Source organism: Erpetoichthys calabaricus, chromosome 1 (genome assembly GCF_900747795.2).
Source record: "Erpetoichthys calabaricus chromosome 1, fErpCal1.3, whole genome shotgun sequence".
NCBI classification, from domain to species: domain Eukaryota; kingdom Metazoa; phylum Chordata; class Cladistia; order Polypteriformes; family Polypteridae; genus Erpetoichthys; species Erpetoichthys calabaricus.
The window spans coordinates 58,897,012-58,916,470 of record NC_041394.2 but is presented as its reverse complement, the minus strand read 5'-3'; the positions used below and the strand labels follow the sequence as shown (position 1 = coordinate 58,916,470).

The 19,459-nt window shown below is 39.6% G+C and overlaps 1 protein-coding gene across 1 annotated transcript in view; it reads left to right on the top strand.

Moving 5' to 3' along the window:
- LOC114654910 (deleted in malignant brain tumors 1 protein-like) overlaps positions 1 to 19,459 on the top strand; it is a 167,938-nt gene that overhangs the window by 19,600 nt on the left and 128,879 nt on the right. The window contains exons 11-16 of the mRNA XM_051934685.1: positions 7,114 to 7,382; positions 9,289 to 9,387; positions 10,178 to 10,249; positions 10,339 to 10,451; positions 11,773 to 11,830; positions 17,066 to 17,467. Coding sequence (XP_051790645.1) covers positions 7,114 to 7,382; positions 9,289 to 9,387; positions 10,178 to 10,249; positions 10,339 to 10,451; positions 11,773 to 11,830; positions 17,066 to 17,467 — 1,013 coding nt within the window. The remainder of the gene's footprint in view (positions 1 to 7,113; positions 7,383 to 9,288; positions 9,388 to 10,177; positions 10,250 to 10,338; positions 10,452 to 11,772; positions 11,831 to 17,065; positions 17,468 to 19,459) is intronic.

The window sequence follows — 19,459 nt, the reverse complement described above, 5'->3', positions numbered from 1 at the left end:
AAATTATGTCCACAACAGTGCCCAAAATCTTGTGATTATAAACTTGCCTTCTCAAAGATAGGGGTAAAAGTGAAAGACGGGCTATTTATGGCTTGTGTTGTTTTTATTAATTAAGTCCTTGCTGAAAAAAGCAGAATCAGGTATAAGGAGAACATTAAACTTTGAATTACAGCATATATCTTTTCATCCAAAAGCCATATATTCAAGCTTTTGACTGAATATTTATGCACATTTCTGCACTTGTGGATTGTGTGGTTACTGCACTGAAGTAATAATGTGGTAGGAAGAGCAGATCTAATGATAAGCACACCTGTGGTAGTTAACTTCAGCTCCCCATTTCCGACACCATCTTTATGGCTTGGGGAGGAAAGCCTTTCAACTTCCAGCAGAGAGCAGTTCACCTGTGAACATCAGAGAGGCACTGCAAACACCTACTTGATTCTGATAATGGCTGCTTACAACTGATATCATAGCTTGCATGACAAGTATAAGTGTGGCAAACTGGAGCGCTGGCTGAGTCTGACATAAAAACCTGCTTGAGTCTGCAGCTGCTACGTGAGACTGGACATTGAATGTTCTTAAAGTCGTACAATAAAATGTATTGAATCTGAATAAAAGGAGGAATCCATCAAGCATCAGATACTGTATCTCTGAGCAGCTGACAGAATGCTGTGTGAGTGATTCATGTTTCAATATTCTTTTTAAAGGCATACAAACAATAAGTAGACATTAACACCAATACTGTTATTTGTAAGCTACTTTTAATAAAAATACTTAATTTACATTTAACTACTGATGCAGGCAGTGTTAATCATTCAAACAATGGGGAAACCCAAACGAAAAATAGAGAAAGAGTTCAGACTTAGGACAATCCAATGGCAGACACAAGGCAGGAGCACCTTGCCTGACTGTGCAGATTAAAGGGTGATGAATCATATTTGACCTGATTAATGACATGCAATTATTAAAAGTGTACGAAAACTCCTTCTGTGATTTGGCTCTGCCAAGCAAAATACTGTGTCATGAAATACATGTAACAACACTCTGGATGGGCATCCACATGTTAGGACCCAAATGCAGGGCTTTATGAATACTGGTGAGTTCATCACATCAGAAACACCACCTGCATCAGCACTCTGATACCTGAACCCAAATTAAACATAACATTTATGAGCCAGATTATGTTTATAAAGCAAATTCTAAATAACAGTATTTCAATTGTCAACATATGTTGCGAAAAGATGGTGTCAAGGTCACACAGCATGTTAACAGTAGGGACTGAACAGACATCCACGTGGATTCCTTTTCAACAACCAAGCCAGTGTGGGTTTGCGTCCAATATGCCTGGCTTGTGTCTCATGTGGCTCAGATTAACCCCACCTGTCTGGAAAAAAGATGATCAGAAACTAGAAGTATAGATTAATCTTCCATATTGGATGGCCAGTGACTGTACATCTGTGAATTGTAATGTCTATGCAAGTGGGTAACTGAAGAAGCTCCTCCCATAAACACCATAAAGTTAGAAATGGCATTTCATAGAAAGTCTGCGGTTGGTTGGCACCCTGCCCAGGATTGTTTCCTGCCTTGTGCCCTGTGTTGGCTGGGATTGGCTCCAGCAGACCCCCGTGACCCTGTGTTCGGATTCAGCGGGTTGGAAAATGGATGGATGGATGGATTTCATAGAAAGTTTTTGTCTGTGAAGGTATAAGAAAAAATATAGACTTAGGCACTAAGATGAAATAAGTACTTGTCTGAAGACTATGTTTCATTTTCTTCTAATAGTACAATTTAATTAATACATTTTATATTTTTTATAAACGTTTTATATTATGTCTCTCTTGAAAATTGTTTTTATATTTTCCTCATACAATCAAAAGTTAAATCAACATATGCAACCTTTTTAAAATTTATATTTCACGTAAGACAGAAATGTGAATCTTTATTATATAGTTGTTATAAAGACACAGCGAAAATGTCAGTAAAGCAAAGGATTAGGTAAGAGAGGAGCCATTCAGTACTTAAATCCAATGTCTGTGAAGTGCATTCAGCAAAGGGATGTGTGCTAAATAATAAATCAAATGAGAAATGGACACAGCATGGAGAGTTTGGGTCCTAGAGGACTAACATCATAATGAAGATGCTAGCAGCTTAGGGAATGTCATCTTCTGTTCAGGGTGGCACGGTGGCGCAGTGGGTACAATACAATACAATACAACTTATTTGTTGCATAGCCCAAAATCACACAAGAAGCGCCACAACGGGCTTTAACAGTCCCTGCCTCTTGACAGCCCCCCTGCCTTGACTCTCTAAAAAGACAAGGAAAAACTCCCCCCAAAAAAAACCCTTGTAGGGAAAAAATGGAAGAAACCTTGGGAAAGGCAGTTCAAAGAGAGACCCCTTTCCAGGTAGATTGGGCATGCAGTCAGTGCCGGATTAAGCAATAGGCACATGTAGCATATGCTACGGGCCCCGCAATTTCGGGGGCCCCCAAATGGTGGACCCAATATTTAATGAAAAAGTGTAGCATTGAAAAACTGGTCTTTAAAAATATTATCTTTATGTTTTTAAACTGTACATTTCTTACACAACAAAACTTTAGGGGCCCAACACATAAAATTCACATAAATATTATAAGATTCTTATTATAATCGAGAGTAAAATAATTATTTAGTCCGGTTTGAACTGTTCAGAATCTAAACTCCAGATGATGCAGACCAAAAGGGCCCCCAAATTTGAAATGTGCTACGGGCCCCCAAAGCTCTTAATCCGGCCCTACATGCAGTGGGTGTCAAAAAGAAGGGGGTCAATAAAGTACAATACACAGAACAGAAGAAATCCTCAATACAGTATAAAAATAAACATTTTAGAAGTACTGAGTAGAATTTAACAGTAGATGATATCACATAATAGGATTTAGATAATTTTAGACTCCTTGAGACCTCATCCATCAAGCTGCCTCCCCCATTTGGCCATTCCACGGCTGAAACAGTGTTGGGCCAGCCAATCCAATGAAAGGACCCCTCTTTCTCACGATTCCTGCGATCCTCCATCAGGGATGACTTTACCTTAGGCAGGCAAAACAATTTGGAAGGTGGGCCGTGGCACCAAGTGCCACATTTGAGTACCGAGAAGAGAAACAGAATAGGTGAGGGTTAGTAACAAATTATAACTATCATGCTACTTGTGTTTTAGTGCTAATGACTAACAATAGAGATTTAGTGTGTACAGTTCATCAGCAGCTCTAGTCAGGATATACTAAACTGAAGTAGTGAGTCTTCAGCCGGGATTTAAAAGCTGAGACCGAAGGGTCATCTCTTATAGTAGCAGGCAGACCATTCCACAGATTAGGGACCCTGTAACTAAAAGCTCGACTTCCCACTGTTATTTTATTAATCCTTGGAATCATAAGCAGACCAGCATCTTGAGATCTTAAACAGCTCTGGTTTGTAAGTCATGATAATTTCAGACAAGTAAGCCGGACCTTGACCATTTAATGCTTTATATGTTAAAAGGAGGATTTTGAAATCTGCCCTAAACTTAACCGGGAGCCAGTGTAAGGATTTAAGAACTGGAGTTATGTGTTCATATTTTCTTGTTCTTGTAATAATTCTTGCAGCAGTATTTTGGATTAACTGGAGGCTGTATAAAGAACAGTTTGAACATCCGGTGAACACCGCATTGTAGTAGTTAATCCTACTAGAAATAAATGCATGAATTCATTTCTAAGAATCCTATTTATTTAGAAAGCACCTTAATTTCCCAACATTTTTAAGATGGAAGAAACATGATTTGGACAACTTTGTAATATGCGCTTTAAATGACATGCTAGAGTCAAAGATAACTCCTAGATTGTGGGCTGATTCAGTAAAATTAATGGTGATTCCAACTGAGTTAAATGATGACAAAATATTGTTGTGATCAGTGTCATTCCCTCCAAAAAATTAACATCTCTGTTTTATCTGTGTTTAAAGACAAGTAATGTAGTTCTCATCCATCCACTCCTTTAATTCACTATCACAACTAATTAAAGACAACATCAGAGAAACTTCATTTGATTTAAATGAAATGTATAACTGGGTGTCATCTGCATACGAGTAAAAATTAACATTATGTTTCCTAATGATAGATCCCAGTGGAAGCATGTAAATTGAGAATAGTAAAGGTCCCAGTACTGAGCCCTGCGGGATACCATATTGAACTTCTGTGTATAATGATGGAGTACTGTCAGCACATTTCTGTAAATATTGGAATCGATTTGATAAATAAGAACTAAACCAAGTGAGCACAGTGCCTGTAAGCTCAACATCATGTAGCAGATATAGCGTTTGTCCACCTCTTGAACCCTCAGGTACCACTCTTTAGACCAGGTGAAAATATAATAACTATTTATTTTTATTATAATACAGTGCACCAAGCACTACCCACACCACACTACTCATATACAATAAACTATAACCAACAGTAAACAATCCTTCTCGCCCAGACACGTCGCCACCCTACCTCCCAGCTCAGTTCAGTGTTCTGGGCTTTCCTTCGTCCTTTTATAGCTCCTGACCCGGAAGTGGTTCCAAGCACAACCCACAAGTCCATTTCCTTCCGGGTCAGGGTAAACAGTCCACTTCTTCATCCCGGGAGCACATCGCTTCCTCCAGTCACGTGACTGTGACGCACTCCCGGGTTATAGGGCATGCAGGAGCCCACTAGTCCCCCTACAGCGACTCCTGGCGGCCCCCAAGGTATCCAGCAGGGCTGTGTCACAACACTACAAAGTCCATGAGGCCCTGCTGGACCTCGGGGCACGAATATGCTGTCTGGAGGGCTCCTCCTAGCGGCCTGGGGGTGAGGGCCGGACTGGAAAGCCGGCAATCCTCCACAATCATTTTCTAGCCTGTGCAGTAAAATAGAATGGTCAATGGTGTCAAATGCTGCACTTAAGTCTAACAACATAGTTACAGTGGAGTTTCCTTCATCAGAGGATATAAGAATGCCGTTTACAATCCGCATTAGTGCCGTTTCTGTACTATGACCAGTGCAGAAACCAAACTGTAATTTCTCAAATAAATTGTAATGCGTAAGGTGTGACTGAAGCTGATTGGTAGCGCTGCTGTCTCGCAGTTAGGAGACCTGGATTTGCTTCTCCTCCCTGCGTGGAGTTTGCATGTTCTCCCCATGTCTGCGTGGGTTTCCTACGGGTGCTCTGGTTTCCTCCCACAGTCCAAAGACATGCAGGTTAGGTGCATTGGCGATCCTAAATTGTCCTTAGTGTGTGCTTGGTGTGTGTGTGTGTGTGTGTGTGTGCGCCCTGCAGTGGACTGGCGCCCTGCTCAGGGCTTTGTTTTTGCCTTGCGCCCTGTGTTGGCTGGGATTGGCTCCAGCAGACCCCCGTGACCCTGTAGTTAGGATATAGCAGGTTGGATAATGGATGGATGGACTTTCTGTTCATATGCTGTAATAGAAGATTGAAGTGCAGTCACTGTCTGCACAGGGTACACAGATTTTCCTCCTCTAATCCAAACACTTGCTTGTTACACTGAATTGTTTTACTGAACACATTGAGTGTGATTGTACTGTGATGGACTGACACCATGTCCAGGCAGGTGTTGTCTTTTGGCTCAGAATTTTCACCACACAGCAAATGGATTAAGAACAACCAGAAAATAGGTGGATGGATTTGGCATCCTTTCATATTGAAACTTTAACATTACTAAATTGGCTGCATTGATGTGGTTCATGAGTTAATTTATTAATTGAATCATTAATTAGATGAAACTATAAAACTTAAATAAACTGACAACTTTTCAGTAAAAGAAAATGTTTTAATGATTTTTCTACACCTGATTTTCACAGTGTATGGAGCTCCTACTGGCGGAAATCAAGTGTTTGATGAGACAGCCATTTATTCATGCACACACATACACGCACAAGGACACACATTCACTCACACTGGCCGATTTAACATTACCAATTTACCTAACCTGCTTGACTTTGGAATGTTGAAGAAAAACAGAGTAAACCCAAGGGCCTCATGTGCAAACTCCATGCAGTGATCGCCCAGGACTTGACCACCAGACTCCATAGTATGAGGCAGCAGCATGTCACCATGCACCTAATTCTTTGAATAATATATTTACATTAACAGTACCAGTCCCAAACCCTGGCAAATTGGTGGAGGGCTGCATCAGGAAGGGCCTCAGGCAATAAACCTGTGCCAAATCAAACATGTGGATGAAAAACAGAATGTCCATACCGGATTGGTTGAGGCCCGGGTTACCAACAACCGCCACTGATGCTGCTCTCCAGCAGGGTATCAGGAGAAACTATGCTGCTGCTTGGTGAAGAAGGCTTCTGATGCGGAGAAAGGTAGATGTACTGTATGTACAGGAGACCAAGCAGACAGGGATTGAGGCTAGAAACATCAGAATTGAATGAAAACTGTTCTACCATGGTGTGGACAGGAGGAGAAACAGGGTAGGGGTAATTGTAAGAAGAGTATGTTAGGAGTGTTTTGGAGGTGAAGAGAATGTCTGACAGAGTGATGAGCATAAAGTTGGAATTCAAAGGGGTAATGTTGAATGTTATCAACGCATATGCCCTGCAAGTGGGATGTGAGAAGGAGGAGAAAGATGATTTCTGGAGTGAGTTAGATGAAATGGTGGAGAGTATACCCAAATAAGGGGAGTGTGTAGCTAGACAGCATTGATTTGTGGTATGCAGGGTGAATTTCAAGGTGAAAAAGAGGAAGAGAGTGAGAATGGAACCAAGGATCAGGTGATGGAAACTGAAAGAGGAAGAGTATTTTGTGAAATTCAGAGACGAAGTGAGACAGGTGCTGGGTGGTGGTGAAGACACTGTAGATGATTGGAACACCACAACAGAAGTGGTAAGAAACAGAGCTAGGAAAGAACTTGGTGTGACATCTGGACGGAGAAAGGAAGACAAAAAGACTTGGTGGTGGAATGAGGAAGTACAGGAAAGCATAAAGAGGAAAAGGTTAACAAAAAAGAACTGGGATAACCAGAGAGATGCTGAAAGCGGACAAGCGTACAAAGATATGTGGCAGAAGGTGAAGAGAGACGTGATGAAGGCTAATGAAAAGGTGACCTATATGAGAAGCTGGACACACCGTTTGGCTGGACTGAAGGACCAAGCGGGGAAAGATGTGCTGCAGGTCAGGGTGATAAAGGCTGCAGATCGAAATTTGCTGACAAGCAGGCAGAGTTTGTTGAAAAGTTGGAAGGAGTACTTTGAAGAACTTGCAAATGGAGAAAATTACGAAGTACCGGGGATCAGCAAGACTGAAGTGAGAGAAGCTATCAAGAGGATGAAAAGTGGAAAAGCAATTGGCTCAGACAACATATCAGTGGAGGCATGGAGATGTTTAGGTGAAATGGCAGTAGAGTTTCTAACTAGATTGTTTAACCATATTTTGAAAAGCGAGAAGATGCCTGAAGATTGCAGAAGAAGTACCAGTTTTTGGAGAATAAGGAAAATGTGGAGAGCAGCAGTACCTACAGTGGTATAAAGCTGATCAGCCACACCATCAATGGAAAAGAGTGATGGATGCTAGGCTGAGAGGAGAGGTGGTGATCTGCGAACAGCAATATGGTTTCATGCCAGGAAGGAGTACTACAGACGTGATGTTTGCTTTAATAGTTTTGATGGAGAATTACAGAAAATGTCAGAAGGAATTGCATTGTGACAAGAGAAGAGTTATGGTACTGTATGAGGAAGTTCAGAGCAGCACAAATATATCTGAATGTGGTGCAGGATATGTATAAGGACAATGTGATTGTGGTGAGGTGTTACGGTAGGAATGATAGCCCGGTTCAAGGTGAGACTGGGACTATATCAAGGATCAGCTCTGATCCCTTTCCTGTTTGTAATGGTAATGGACAGGTTGACAGATGAGTTCAGACAGGAGTCTCTGTGAACTATGATGTTTATGGATGAGTTTGAAATTTGTAGTAAGTGTAGACAACAAGTTGAGCCAAACATGGAGAGGTGGATTTACACACTGGAGAGGAGGGGAATGAAAGTCAGTTGGAGTAAGATGGAGTACATGTGTGTGAATGAGAGGGAAGGTGGTGGAAGGGTGTGAATGCAAGGAGGAGAGGTGGTGAAGGTAGATGAATTTAGATACTTGGGTTCAACCGTCCAAAGCAAAGGAGAGTATGGCAGAGAGGTGAAGAAGAGAGTGCAGGCAGGGTGGACTACGTGGAGAAGAGTGGTAGGAGTGATTTATGATAGAAGAGTACCTGCAAGAGTGAAAGGGAAGGATTATAAAACGGTAGTGAGACCAGCTATGTTGTATGGTTTGGAAACGGTGACACTGATGAAGTTGAAGATGTTATAATTTTTGCTTTCAGTAAGGAGGGTAGACAGGATTATGAATGAGTATATTAGAGGGACAACACAGGTAAGACAGTTTGGTGACAAAGTGAGAGAGGCTAGATTGAGACGGTTTCGGCATGTGCAGAGGAAGGAAAATAATGGTGAGGATGGTGCCATTAAGCAAAAGGAAAAGAAGAAGGCCAAAGAGGAGATTTATGGATGTGTTGAGAGAGGACATGAAGGCAGTCGTTGTGCCAGAAAATGACATAAAAGACAGGGATAGAAGGAGATGGATGGTTTGCTATGGTGACCCCTAAATGGGAAGAAGAACTGTGGCCTTAAGAAATTAGGGGAAAATCCATCTATGGGGGAGCGAGCAGGCCCCTGGGCCACTCCTTAAATTCTACCAAATGTCAGTAATACCTCAAATTCACACATTTACTGAGTTTTCTGCTTTCTCCCATGGTTTGAAAGTAAAGGAAAACGGCCAAATATACATGGTGACTAGATCATGAATTAAAAAAAATCATTCTTAAGCAATACATAGTTACTGGCTGGAGATGCAAGGAGTAGCTAAAGTGTGCACATGCACACATACCTTTAAGTTGATCTGAGATTTATAATAGAACTTAGCATGATGGGACATGGCATACATACTGCAACATAAATTAATTTCTTGCCTTGTAGCATGAACAAAATTTTTGTGTGGAATCGATGTAAGATTTTATTCATGTAAGAATGTATAAATGAAGCCCCAGACTGGCCACCACTTCTATATGTAATATACGCGATAAGCACAGACAAGTGCACAACACAAATAAATGTTTACAACCTAGTAGTATGGTGGTGTCTCCATAATAAGTACAAGCAGTTCTGAACCACTAAACTTGTTGCAATGGTTGATTATCAAATTCTTTACAAAGAGATCAGTGAACATGTCCTTATATCTCTTTACAGGAATGGCCATGAATGAACTTCTTCACTTTAATAATGCAGTCTATAAGGAAACTGAGTACAAACTGACCAGACAGAGAGTGTATAGAGCACAGAGGAAAGGTAAGACAGAACACAACATACATGTAGGTGGAAACAGTGCAAGCAGCTAGTCGTGCTCTGTACTTCCTGTGTTAACACAGTAAAAATATTACAAGTCCAGGTGAGATTGGAGAATTTACTATCTACAAACCACTACACTATCGTTTCACAACACGACTTAACAACGTAACTCATCATAGGTTCTTCTTCAATGGCTTTTGACTTGGCCACTAATATCAACGGTCAAAGATGATATGACAGATTTTTCCTGTGATGTACAAATGGAATACTGCATATAAAGGCAATGTTGGAAAAACACACTGTAGCCCATTTGTAGAATTTTTTTGAAATTGGCATGCCTTTATTCTTGGAAGCTATTTAACGGTTTACAGTATTAAACAATACCATTTCGAATGCAATCAAATGTACATGAAATGTTTATAGGTTGTTGAAAATGACAACAATACTCTTAATCATACATGTTCTGAACCTGTTTTATTCATTAAACAAACCCAAGATAGCTGGAGGCTGCTGTCTATGCCATTAGCACTGGGTCCAAGGCAGCAGTCGACACTGGATGAAACATTGATCCATTACAAGGGACAATCCAGCACACTATCATTCCCTCATTTTCCTTTCACTGGATTTGCATTTCATTCTGTATTGATTCCTGACTTGTACCTAATTCTGCTGTGATTGGCTCCACTTTTCAAATAAGTCTGTAAAGAGCTTAGAATGTTTAGTAAATATTTTAACAAAAAAGACATTTTTTTAACTGTCAAAAAAAACAGAATTTGCGTCTCATTCTCAGGGAGCTTTTTGTCTAATAAGCTGCCATATGACTATGAGGACATTGAGGACGATGACCAAGACCACGTTCTAGGTAAATACTGACAACTGTAGTTTATATATTCATTTGTTATTTGCTTTCAAATCACTATAACTTAAAAAAAACATTTTATGGTTTCTAAGGTAGGAAACTGACTTCTTCAGAGGCTGATGACCCTGGATACTATGATGATACTGCAATAGAAAAAGCAGAAGACCTACCAGGTCACATTATGATCTCAAAGAAACATAGGACAGTAAAGGGAGTTCAATTTAAGGCATTAGAGAAAACACCACAATTAGTGATTAACCTCAGAAGATAATGATAAGATTTCATTGTTTTAATACTAAATCTAGACAAAGGTTTCTGTTTCGCTTTGAATATTCATTGTTCTTGTGACATACATCCTTATATACCCAGATTAACAGAAAATAACCTCTCTTCTAAGGTAATGTGTCAAAAGATGAAGTAATATGTTATTAAGAAGCAGCCTATCTGCAGTTATTCATCAAATGAAGAGTAGAAAATAATATGAAAATGAAAGCACAACTGCAGTAAAACAATATGCTGTTCATTTATAATTTATGTCTTTTAAAAACATATACAGCTATAATTAATTATAAATGGAAGGTTTATGATGAAGGAATGCATTGACAGTGTTATTGGGAGACAAAAAACTCCAAAAACATGGTGACTCTTCAACATAAATATACACCAAACAGAGGAATGGTCACAAGGACAAAAGCCTATAAATAAGTACAGTAGTTTAAATAAAACTCTGCTGCCATTTTGTTCTGATCATCCAGGTTTTGAACCCTGTCTATCCAGTGGAATGGCTTACTCACTTGCCCCCTTCTAAAGTATAAAGATCTTATTCTTCTCACTTCTTTCTCTCATTTCTCTTCCACTCTCTCGTGACTTGGGTCTTCCACTTCCAAGCTGAGCCTTCTCCACAAGTGATGAGTGACTCCATACTCAATTGTGCTCTGGCTTTTGTGTCACTCTTCTGAAACCAGGGATGACCTGACATTGGTTCCAAGAACAGCAGTCTACAACTCCATCACGTTTGGTGTCCCTGCAGTCCTCTTCCTTTCGTTTTTATTAATGATCTAAATCTCAAAGGCTGCCTCTGTGCTGCCCTCTTTATTAGATGTATAGCATGACCTCAGATCCTATTTCACCTGCCCCCTAGTGTCCTGAGAAAGCATTACATTTTTATACCAGTGCCTTCCTAATGGACTTCTGGGATGTGTAAGAAACATACAGCCACCCAACCTGAAGTTGCACCAACACCTGCAGGTCCTGTGTCTGTCTTTATTTTGTTCTGCGTCTTTCTTGTTCTGCACTTTGGCAACATCTTAATAGCTGGGCAATTGATTTGTGCTTTACTTTGGAGCACTAAGACAGAAACAAGCCATATTTTCTTTCCGTAAAACATAATAAATTTGTGTAAGTGCAAAGATAAATAACAACCATCTCACACAATCATCCTGTAAGTACTCTGTCAAGATAGATTTAATCAAACTATATTATTTATTAATAACAAGTATTATTTTTATATACTTTTCACTCTACAGAAAACATCCCACATGATGAGCTGCGATGTTGAGGAACCCTTAGAAATATCCACAACCGGTATGCCTATGTGGCAGACCACCAGTTTGTTTCGGGTTACACTAAAGGCAATATTTATTTATTTACTTACTTACATCACAAGGGAATGTACACAAGACAAGATATATCCATACACTGGACTGGTTGAAAGCACATTGAGGATAATAATTTCAGTTAAATGCATAAAGTTTCAAACTTGCATTTGTTGCTGAATTGGATGACAAACTGGTACCAACAGTAAATTAATTAATAAATTTAAAGATGGCTATTAGTTATTCAGAGTAGCGTTTGATTTATTCAAAGTGTAAATATTCCTGAGAGGTGAAGAGATGTTTTTTTTCAAGTAGCACCCAGAAGTCACTTTACAGGAAGTTTTTTAACAGCCAATGAAAGGTTACGGAGTAAATCTGTGAAAGTAGTCACAGGTCATGACTCGAGTTTTGGTATGAATGTTAGCAGTAATGCAAAGTCTGATGATCAAGCACCACAGAGGTGTGATGAGAGAGAAAAGGCAGCAGCATTCTGGATGAGTGTAATAGGTTCAAGAGCTGTTAACTAGGGTCTCACCAGCAAGGAGTGCAAATGAACAAAATGTTGAGGGGCATGAATCATGAAGAAGTTATAGATGTTGTAAAGGATGAAGAGACATGACTGGATCATTGAGAGCAGTCATCCATGGTCACACCAGAGTTACTGCCCACACGTGAAGAAGAGAGCAGGATATTCCCTGTAAAAACATTAGGAGAGAGATCTATGTAGTGAAGCAGAAAGCAGGTACAAATGTTCAACTTGGAAGACAGTATAATATCCAGGGTGGTTTAGCTGCAAATTATCGTGCACACATAGTATTGCCTTTGAGTGAATATTACTATTTGTTGCAATTAGTATATTTAAAAAATGATTTTGTAGAATACAGCTCATCAGTACATTTTTTTCCTTATAAATTCAATTTCTATTATTGTTATAATGTTTATTATTTTTAAACCTCAAGATCAAATGTGGAAATAAGAAACATTTTCTTTTCAGTGTGTGGCTACATATTTGAGAGTCTCCATTACTAAATAATTCACAGAATGGTTGTCTTTTCTCCAACACTCTAGTTTTCCTCCCATATCCTAAAGACATATTCTATTATGGCAACTGTAAATTGGCTCTGTGTGATTGAGTGTCAATGTGAATATGCCCTGTAATGGACTGGCATACCAGCTATAACTACCTACATCAACTTCTGACCATGGAACCCTCAAGTGAACAGATCAGGCACAGAAGATGGAGGGACTTTTTTTTATATCACTTAGATAAAAACCAATTCATCAGAATACCAGCAGCATTTTAATGCTTTAATTTTCACAAGCTCAAATTATTCTTTGAGCCTCTTTGTGCGTTTGTGTTTCACAGATTCTTGGAGAACCCTTTACCTCCTGAATGTGAAGATATCGATGATGAGACTCTTGGAGGAGAATCATGCTTAATCCTAGACTGTGATCAAAGATACCTGTAACAATGAGATGAACATGTCTAAATCTTTATTGTAACAATGTCACTTGTGACATTTTTTAAAGTTTGTATATTAGAAAATGTTTTTGCTTCCAATAATTTTAGTTTAAAATGATCTGAACAAAAAATTTGAAATTACAAAATCCAATCTCTTTACTGGCAAAGAACATTTTTTCTGCAATCTTCCTTACTCCTTTTAGATCCATTTTTCATTAGTGTTAATTGAGGCAGTTTTTTCACTAAATAAATGCTGAGTAAAACTCCTCTTTATAAGTGTATGTCAGTGTATGACTCATCCACTAATGATTTGCTTTCAGCCTCAAATTATAACTCTTTCTAAATTCCCAATGTCTCTTGACCTCTTGAAGTCACAACCTCAAAAGTATTCATTTCAAGAACTTCTTGGGGCAAAACTGTGACACCCTTCCATTTTTATCAATACGCCCATTTGTTGTGGTGGTCCACTCCATAACCCTCACTCCTGGCATGTATTGGAATAGACAGGTGAACTTATTTGTTGGTTGTATTTGTAAGGTCAACATTTTTCCTGTAAACTTAAGAAACATTAATATCATGTTATTTTTTAATTAGTAAATAAGGACTCATTGTACAAAATGTTTCCATCATCTATGACATAAGTGTAATTCCTTGAAGCTATTACAGCTTTTATTTTATTTTATTACAGCTGTTACAGAAATCATTATGATTTTTAGGGGTGAGTGCTGGTAAATTACATTATCGCATAAATCTTGATTTATTTGTTTTTCAAAAACTCGGATGGCATGTTAGAATAACTCCTGAAGTTCTGTATTAAGCAGGTCCCTGGTCCCTGAGATGTGCTGTTGTAAGTGAGCTGCGGGAGCAGTCAGTGATTACCCCAGTTCTCAAAGTTTTACGACTAAGTAGTCTGACTGACTATAGGCCAGTGGTGTTCACTTCCATTCATGTGAAAGTCATTTTAAGATATCCACACATTTTCTTATTGAAAACAGACAAGTGAAGATGATACTCTGCTGGTTGTCTTACATCATATCTGCTCTCTTCTTGACAAGCCTAGATTCTAGGTCAGAGTACTAATTCTGGATTTTTCTTTAGTTTCCAGAACCATTCAGTCTCACAAACCGATTGAGAAATTAAACAGTATGAATGTTCACCCATTTATTAATTCAGGACTTTCTTTTAAATCGTTCACAAGTAGTTAAAGTATATGACACATTTTCAAAGGTCTTTCATTCAATTACAGGATCTCCTCAAAACTGTGTTCTGTCTCCATTATAATTTACACTCTGAGCTAGTGATTTGAGACAGAACATGCTGATGACATATGGTGATAGGATGCACATCTGCAGAAAAAGAAAGCCATTATTTAAATCAAGTGGACTGTTTGGTAAACTGATGCAATAAAAACTATCTTACTCCGAATGTCAAAAAGACTAACAAAGTTATATTTGACTTTAAATGGCAGAAATCTATATGTTCATCACTTGTTTTGAGGGAGGAAGTAGAAATAGTGATAATATAAATACTTAGGAACGCACGTAGATAATAATCTAAATTGAAATATTAACACAAAAGTTATCACCAATTATTTCTCCTTCATAAAATGCATGACTATTTAAGTGGGAAAGAACTTTATGTTTCCCTTTTATTGCCGTGTGATCCACTCTGTCATTGCCTTTAGTTTCACTGCATGGTTTAGCGGTCTGACAAATCAAAAATTAAAAAAGCTCAAGCCAGTTACCAAACATGTAGCCCAAATTACTGGAACTGATTTAGACAATTGTGTGTCAGAGGGCAATGTTAAAATGATAATCATCTCTGCCGATGACACACACTCATTACACGCAGAACCTTGCTTCAGTAAATCAGGAGGATAGTTGTTTAAAAACACACACAAATTAATGCAGAAGTTCATTTCTTCCTAGTGCTGTATAGCTTAGTAGACTCCTTAGCATTATTTTTACTCCCAGAAAAGCAAGCAAAAAGCAATGAATTTTTTTCAACATGAAGAATGTGTAACAGAAACATGTAAACAATGAAACATTAAACACTGATGTAGTGATTCAGATTTAGTATAATTTCTTTGTATGATATGTTTTTAAGTAGTCATCAATGCATATAAAAATCATTTGTGCAGATGTAAAAATGTTTTATATATATTATAGGGTAGAATGTCATTTTCCTGACCTGCACGGTTGATTACGTCATTGAAACTAAGTACAGTGCAAAACATAGTGACTTCCACATTTTCCCTGATGTTGACATTAACAGTTACTGAATTTTAAACAGTGCTTAGGAAGCAGATATCTTTCAGTCCTTCAACTTGATCTCAGTCATTTTGCCTTTTGTCACATACTGTATCTACTGCACCACACTTGCAGCTTGATGCATTCACATGACCAGAGTCACCAGACAGTTTGGGCGTATATTGCCATATGCTTCAGTTTTCTTTTGAAGTAAAATTCAAACAGTTCAGGTGAGGTATAGAAACTTTCCAGTGTTATAAAATAACCTTGGTCAAGCAAAGGATTTGCAAGTGACAGCACAGATGATTTAGCAATGCTGTATTGACTGTAAATGTCACTGCACTTGGTTCCTCTACCAGTGTAACATATTGAGCTCCACATGTATCCAGACCTTGCTTCGCACAACATGTAGAAATTGATACCAAATCATGCCCATTTGTATGTGATGTACGATATATAGGACAGCCATCCTTTGTAATCCATGAGTCTTTCATAAATACTAATGGAGAGATTGCAAACATAAACTTGTGCATATTTTGATGCTCACCTGGTACACTTACAATAGTATGTACAGTTTTGGTATTTAGTGATTGACTTTGTCATAGTCATCGTTATTAGTGAAATCCGGGTATTTTATAATCAGTGAAAAACAACACACACATTTGCTGTTGTCTGAAACAACTGGTTAGTGGATCAGTACCACCTCTGAAATGGTTTACCCATTTTGCCTTGCAGTATCGGTTGACTGAAAAGTACTCACATATCGACTGCAGTAACGAGCGAGTTATTTACAGTGACTTTCCCCATATTGCTCATCATTTATATCAACAATTGCGTTTTCCCCACCAGACTATAATCAATAAATCATAAATAATTCACATGCTCATGATCAACAGTCATCTTTAGATTGGAGATACCTGTAAATAGGTAACAATAAGTTGCAGGATTGTCAGCACCAAACATGAACATCACTGAAACCTGCAGATCTGTATCTGATGACCAATTCATATTATCATCAGTATTGGTTGATTCGAGCAATGGTTCAGTTTCAGTTTGATCTAAAACATGGGTTTATCAGTTCTCATTTGCCATTGTGTTTTTGGTTGAAGGCTCCACCCATCTCATCAATATTGATGAATTAGCATAAAGTTACTATTGTGAAGAAGCTGAAACATGGCCGCTCCTCCGAAACCCCCTCTTAAACAGTGATTCAATGAGAAACAACTACAGTTTTTTATCTCCTCTTTTCTAGGTTAGCTGCAGGCTTGCTGCCATTCTGTGTGATCTGCATCTCGCACGGTGCTTCGAACATTTAAAAGCCTGTACTGCAGCTGTCCTTTGGTTCACTGCCTTGTCTATCTTCCCCCAGACATCCTCTGCTTTCTTCTTTATTATGTTTCTTGAAAACCCTGAATGAATCTGTGCAACTGTGTGACCGAAGCGTGACAAGTGAAACCAGAAGTGGTTGCACAGATGGATCCTCAGGACGATGTGAATGTTCCGCTTCCTCCAGATCCAGAGGATCTGCCTCCTATTCCTGCTATTGCGCCTAAAGATCTGCTAGCGAAGATGGGTCCTATGGACGACCCGGAGATGTTCCTGTTAGCTTTTGAACACTGTGACTTTGATGCTCTGGGATGGATGAACCTGGGCTGCCATCGTTGTCCCATATTTGTCCGGGGATGCCCTGCATGCGTTGCGAAATGTTCCTCCGATAAGCTTGGTGATTATGATTTCTTGAAGCAACAAGTTATTTTGTGTAAAATTACAAGCTTCCTGGATAATGACTTTGCACTTTGTCAATGGAAACTGGACCTGGATTGCCCTGTTCGTACTTTGTTGCAGGATTTAATTAATCTCATTCACAGCTGGTTTGAGGGGGACCTGATCGAGTGGATTGTGGAGAAAGCATCAGGTGATGTGGCACTAGCAGGGATTCCTGAAGTTCTCCGGGATGAGTTTTTTTGTCACAATGTTGACTCATTCACAAACCTTGGACAAACGATTGGAAGGCTCCCTGGCTGCTTGGAGACACGGTGGTGCATTTGCTCCGCTCGGGGGAAACACTCTCAACCTGCCTGAGATCGTTGCACTAAACAGTGGGCTCAGGGCCATGAATATCCAGTTTCCTTGGAAAGGCCATTACAGGCTCCTGTTGTTACTGATGTTATAACATCTGGAGAGGCTCCTGTTTGTAGACTCCGCTGTGGGTATTTCGGCAGTGGTGCCTACTGCAGATGTTTCCGATGTGATCAGGTTGGCAACCAGGCCAGAGAATGTCACCTCTCCCCTTCTTGGTCCATGGAAGTCAGCTTAGCCGAGGTGTGTTGCTCCCATGTTCCTTCTACTTGACTAAAAAAGGACTGTTTAATGATCTCCGTAATCTTAGCAGGCCATGAGATCCGTGCCTTGTTGGACTCAGGTAAGTGACCTTTGTGTTGTCAGACGTGACTGCCTCAGCAGTACGTCCCCATGTGGTACAGAGACTGTGAACATACGCTGTGTACATGGGGATGTTAAGGACTATGAGACAGTGCTGCCTTCCTTTAAAATATATGGGTCGGAACTTTAAAGTTTGGACTGCCATTTCAGATTCCTGCCCATGGTCCTTGCTGATCGGCAGAAGGAACGCCCTATTTCCTAGGCTCTTAGCCGAGTTTGGGGCACCATCCCTAGAGCCCCATGAACGAAGGGGAGGAACTGGCGGCTGTCGGAGAAGGTCTCGAGACCCGTTTGGACAGGGAGGGATTCATCTGATTTCCTTGAACGGCTTGCTGGCCCCTGTACAACTTCTCAGGCTACATCGGCTACCGAGTGCACACCGCCTTGCAAGCAGATGGATTTTGCACACTTGCAACGTGCCGATAACTCATTACAGTATGCGTTCAAACAGGCTTACTCCACTAGTGACTCCTACTATCAACAACGTGAATCTGCTGGCATAAAGACCCACTTTCTCGAGAAAGGCGGCTGCCTGTTTAGGGTGATTTCTGATCATTTAGGGGGAGAATTAATTGAACAGTTTGTTGTCCCTGACGTACATAGAAACATTCATTTGCAGTTGGCACATTCTCACATCTTGGGTGGTCATCTAGGTGCTGATAAAACTAGGGATCGATTATCAAAGCAATTTTATTGGCTGAATATGGGCAGGGATGTCAAACAGTTCTGTAGGTCCTGTCCTACCTGCCAGGTCGTCTCTGCTCATAAACCTCCTTGGGCTCCCCTTTCTCCTATGCCTATTTTAGATCTTCCCTTTCATCGGGTTGGGCTCGATATTGTTGGCCCTCTCCCTAAGAGTAAAAATGGGTATCGGTATATTCTTGTGCTGCTTGACTACACAACACGATATCCTGAAGTGGCTGTTCTATGAAAAGCAAATTCCTCTTCATCGTCAATCATTTACATACTTCTGTTAATATTGAGCATCAACCCCAGTCACATTTATCTGGCATAATAGGTCAGTGCGTTGAGTAAGAATCACCATATAATAATTTACTTTTTGTGCATAAGGATTTACAGGTATTGGAGACATTCAATATTTTCCTTAAATGTTTGCAAAAAATGCTGTATGGGTTACAGTGTAGCTGTATTTGCTGAGGGTTTCCAGAATAGTTCTAAAATTCAGTTAATGAAAAGGTTCAAGCATCGAGTATTACACTTACACAAAACTTCCACAGTCCAATTATCTTCATTGCAAAAGCTTTAGTGAAATTGAAAGCTAAAACATGGCACACAAAATCAAATTGATAATACATATGCATAGAATAACATAACTTTTTGCTTATGGTCTTTCTTTTTAAGACTTACATATCTTAGTTACATTTCTTTAGTTACCCAGGATGAGACAAGAGCAAGCTGGTTTCAGGAAGGGGAGCGGTTGTCTAGACCAGATTTATTCCCTAAG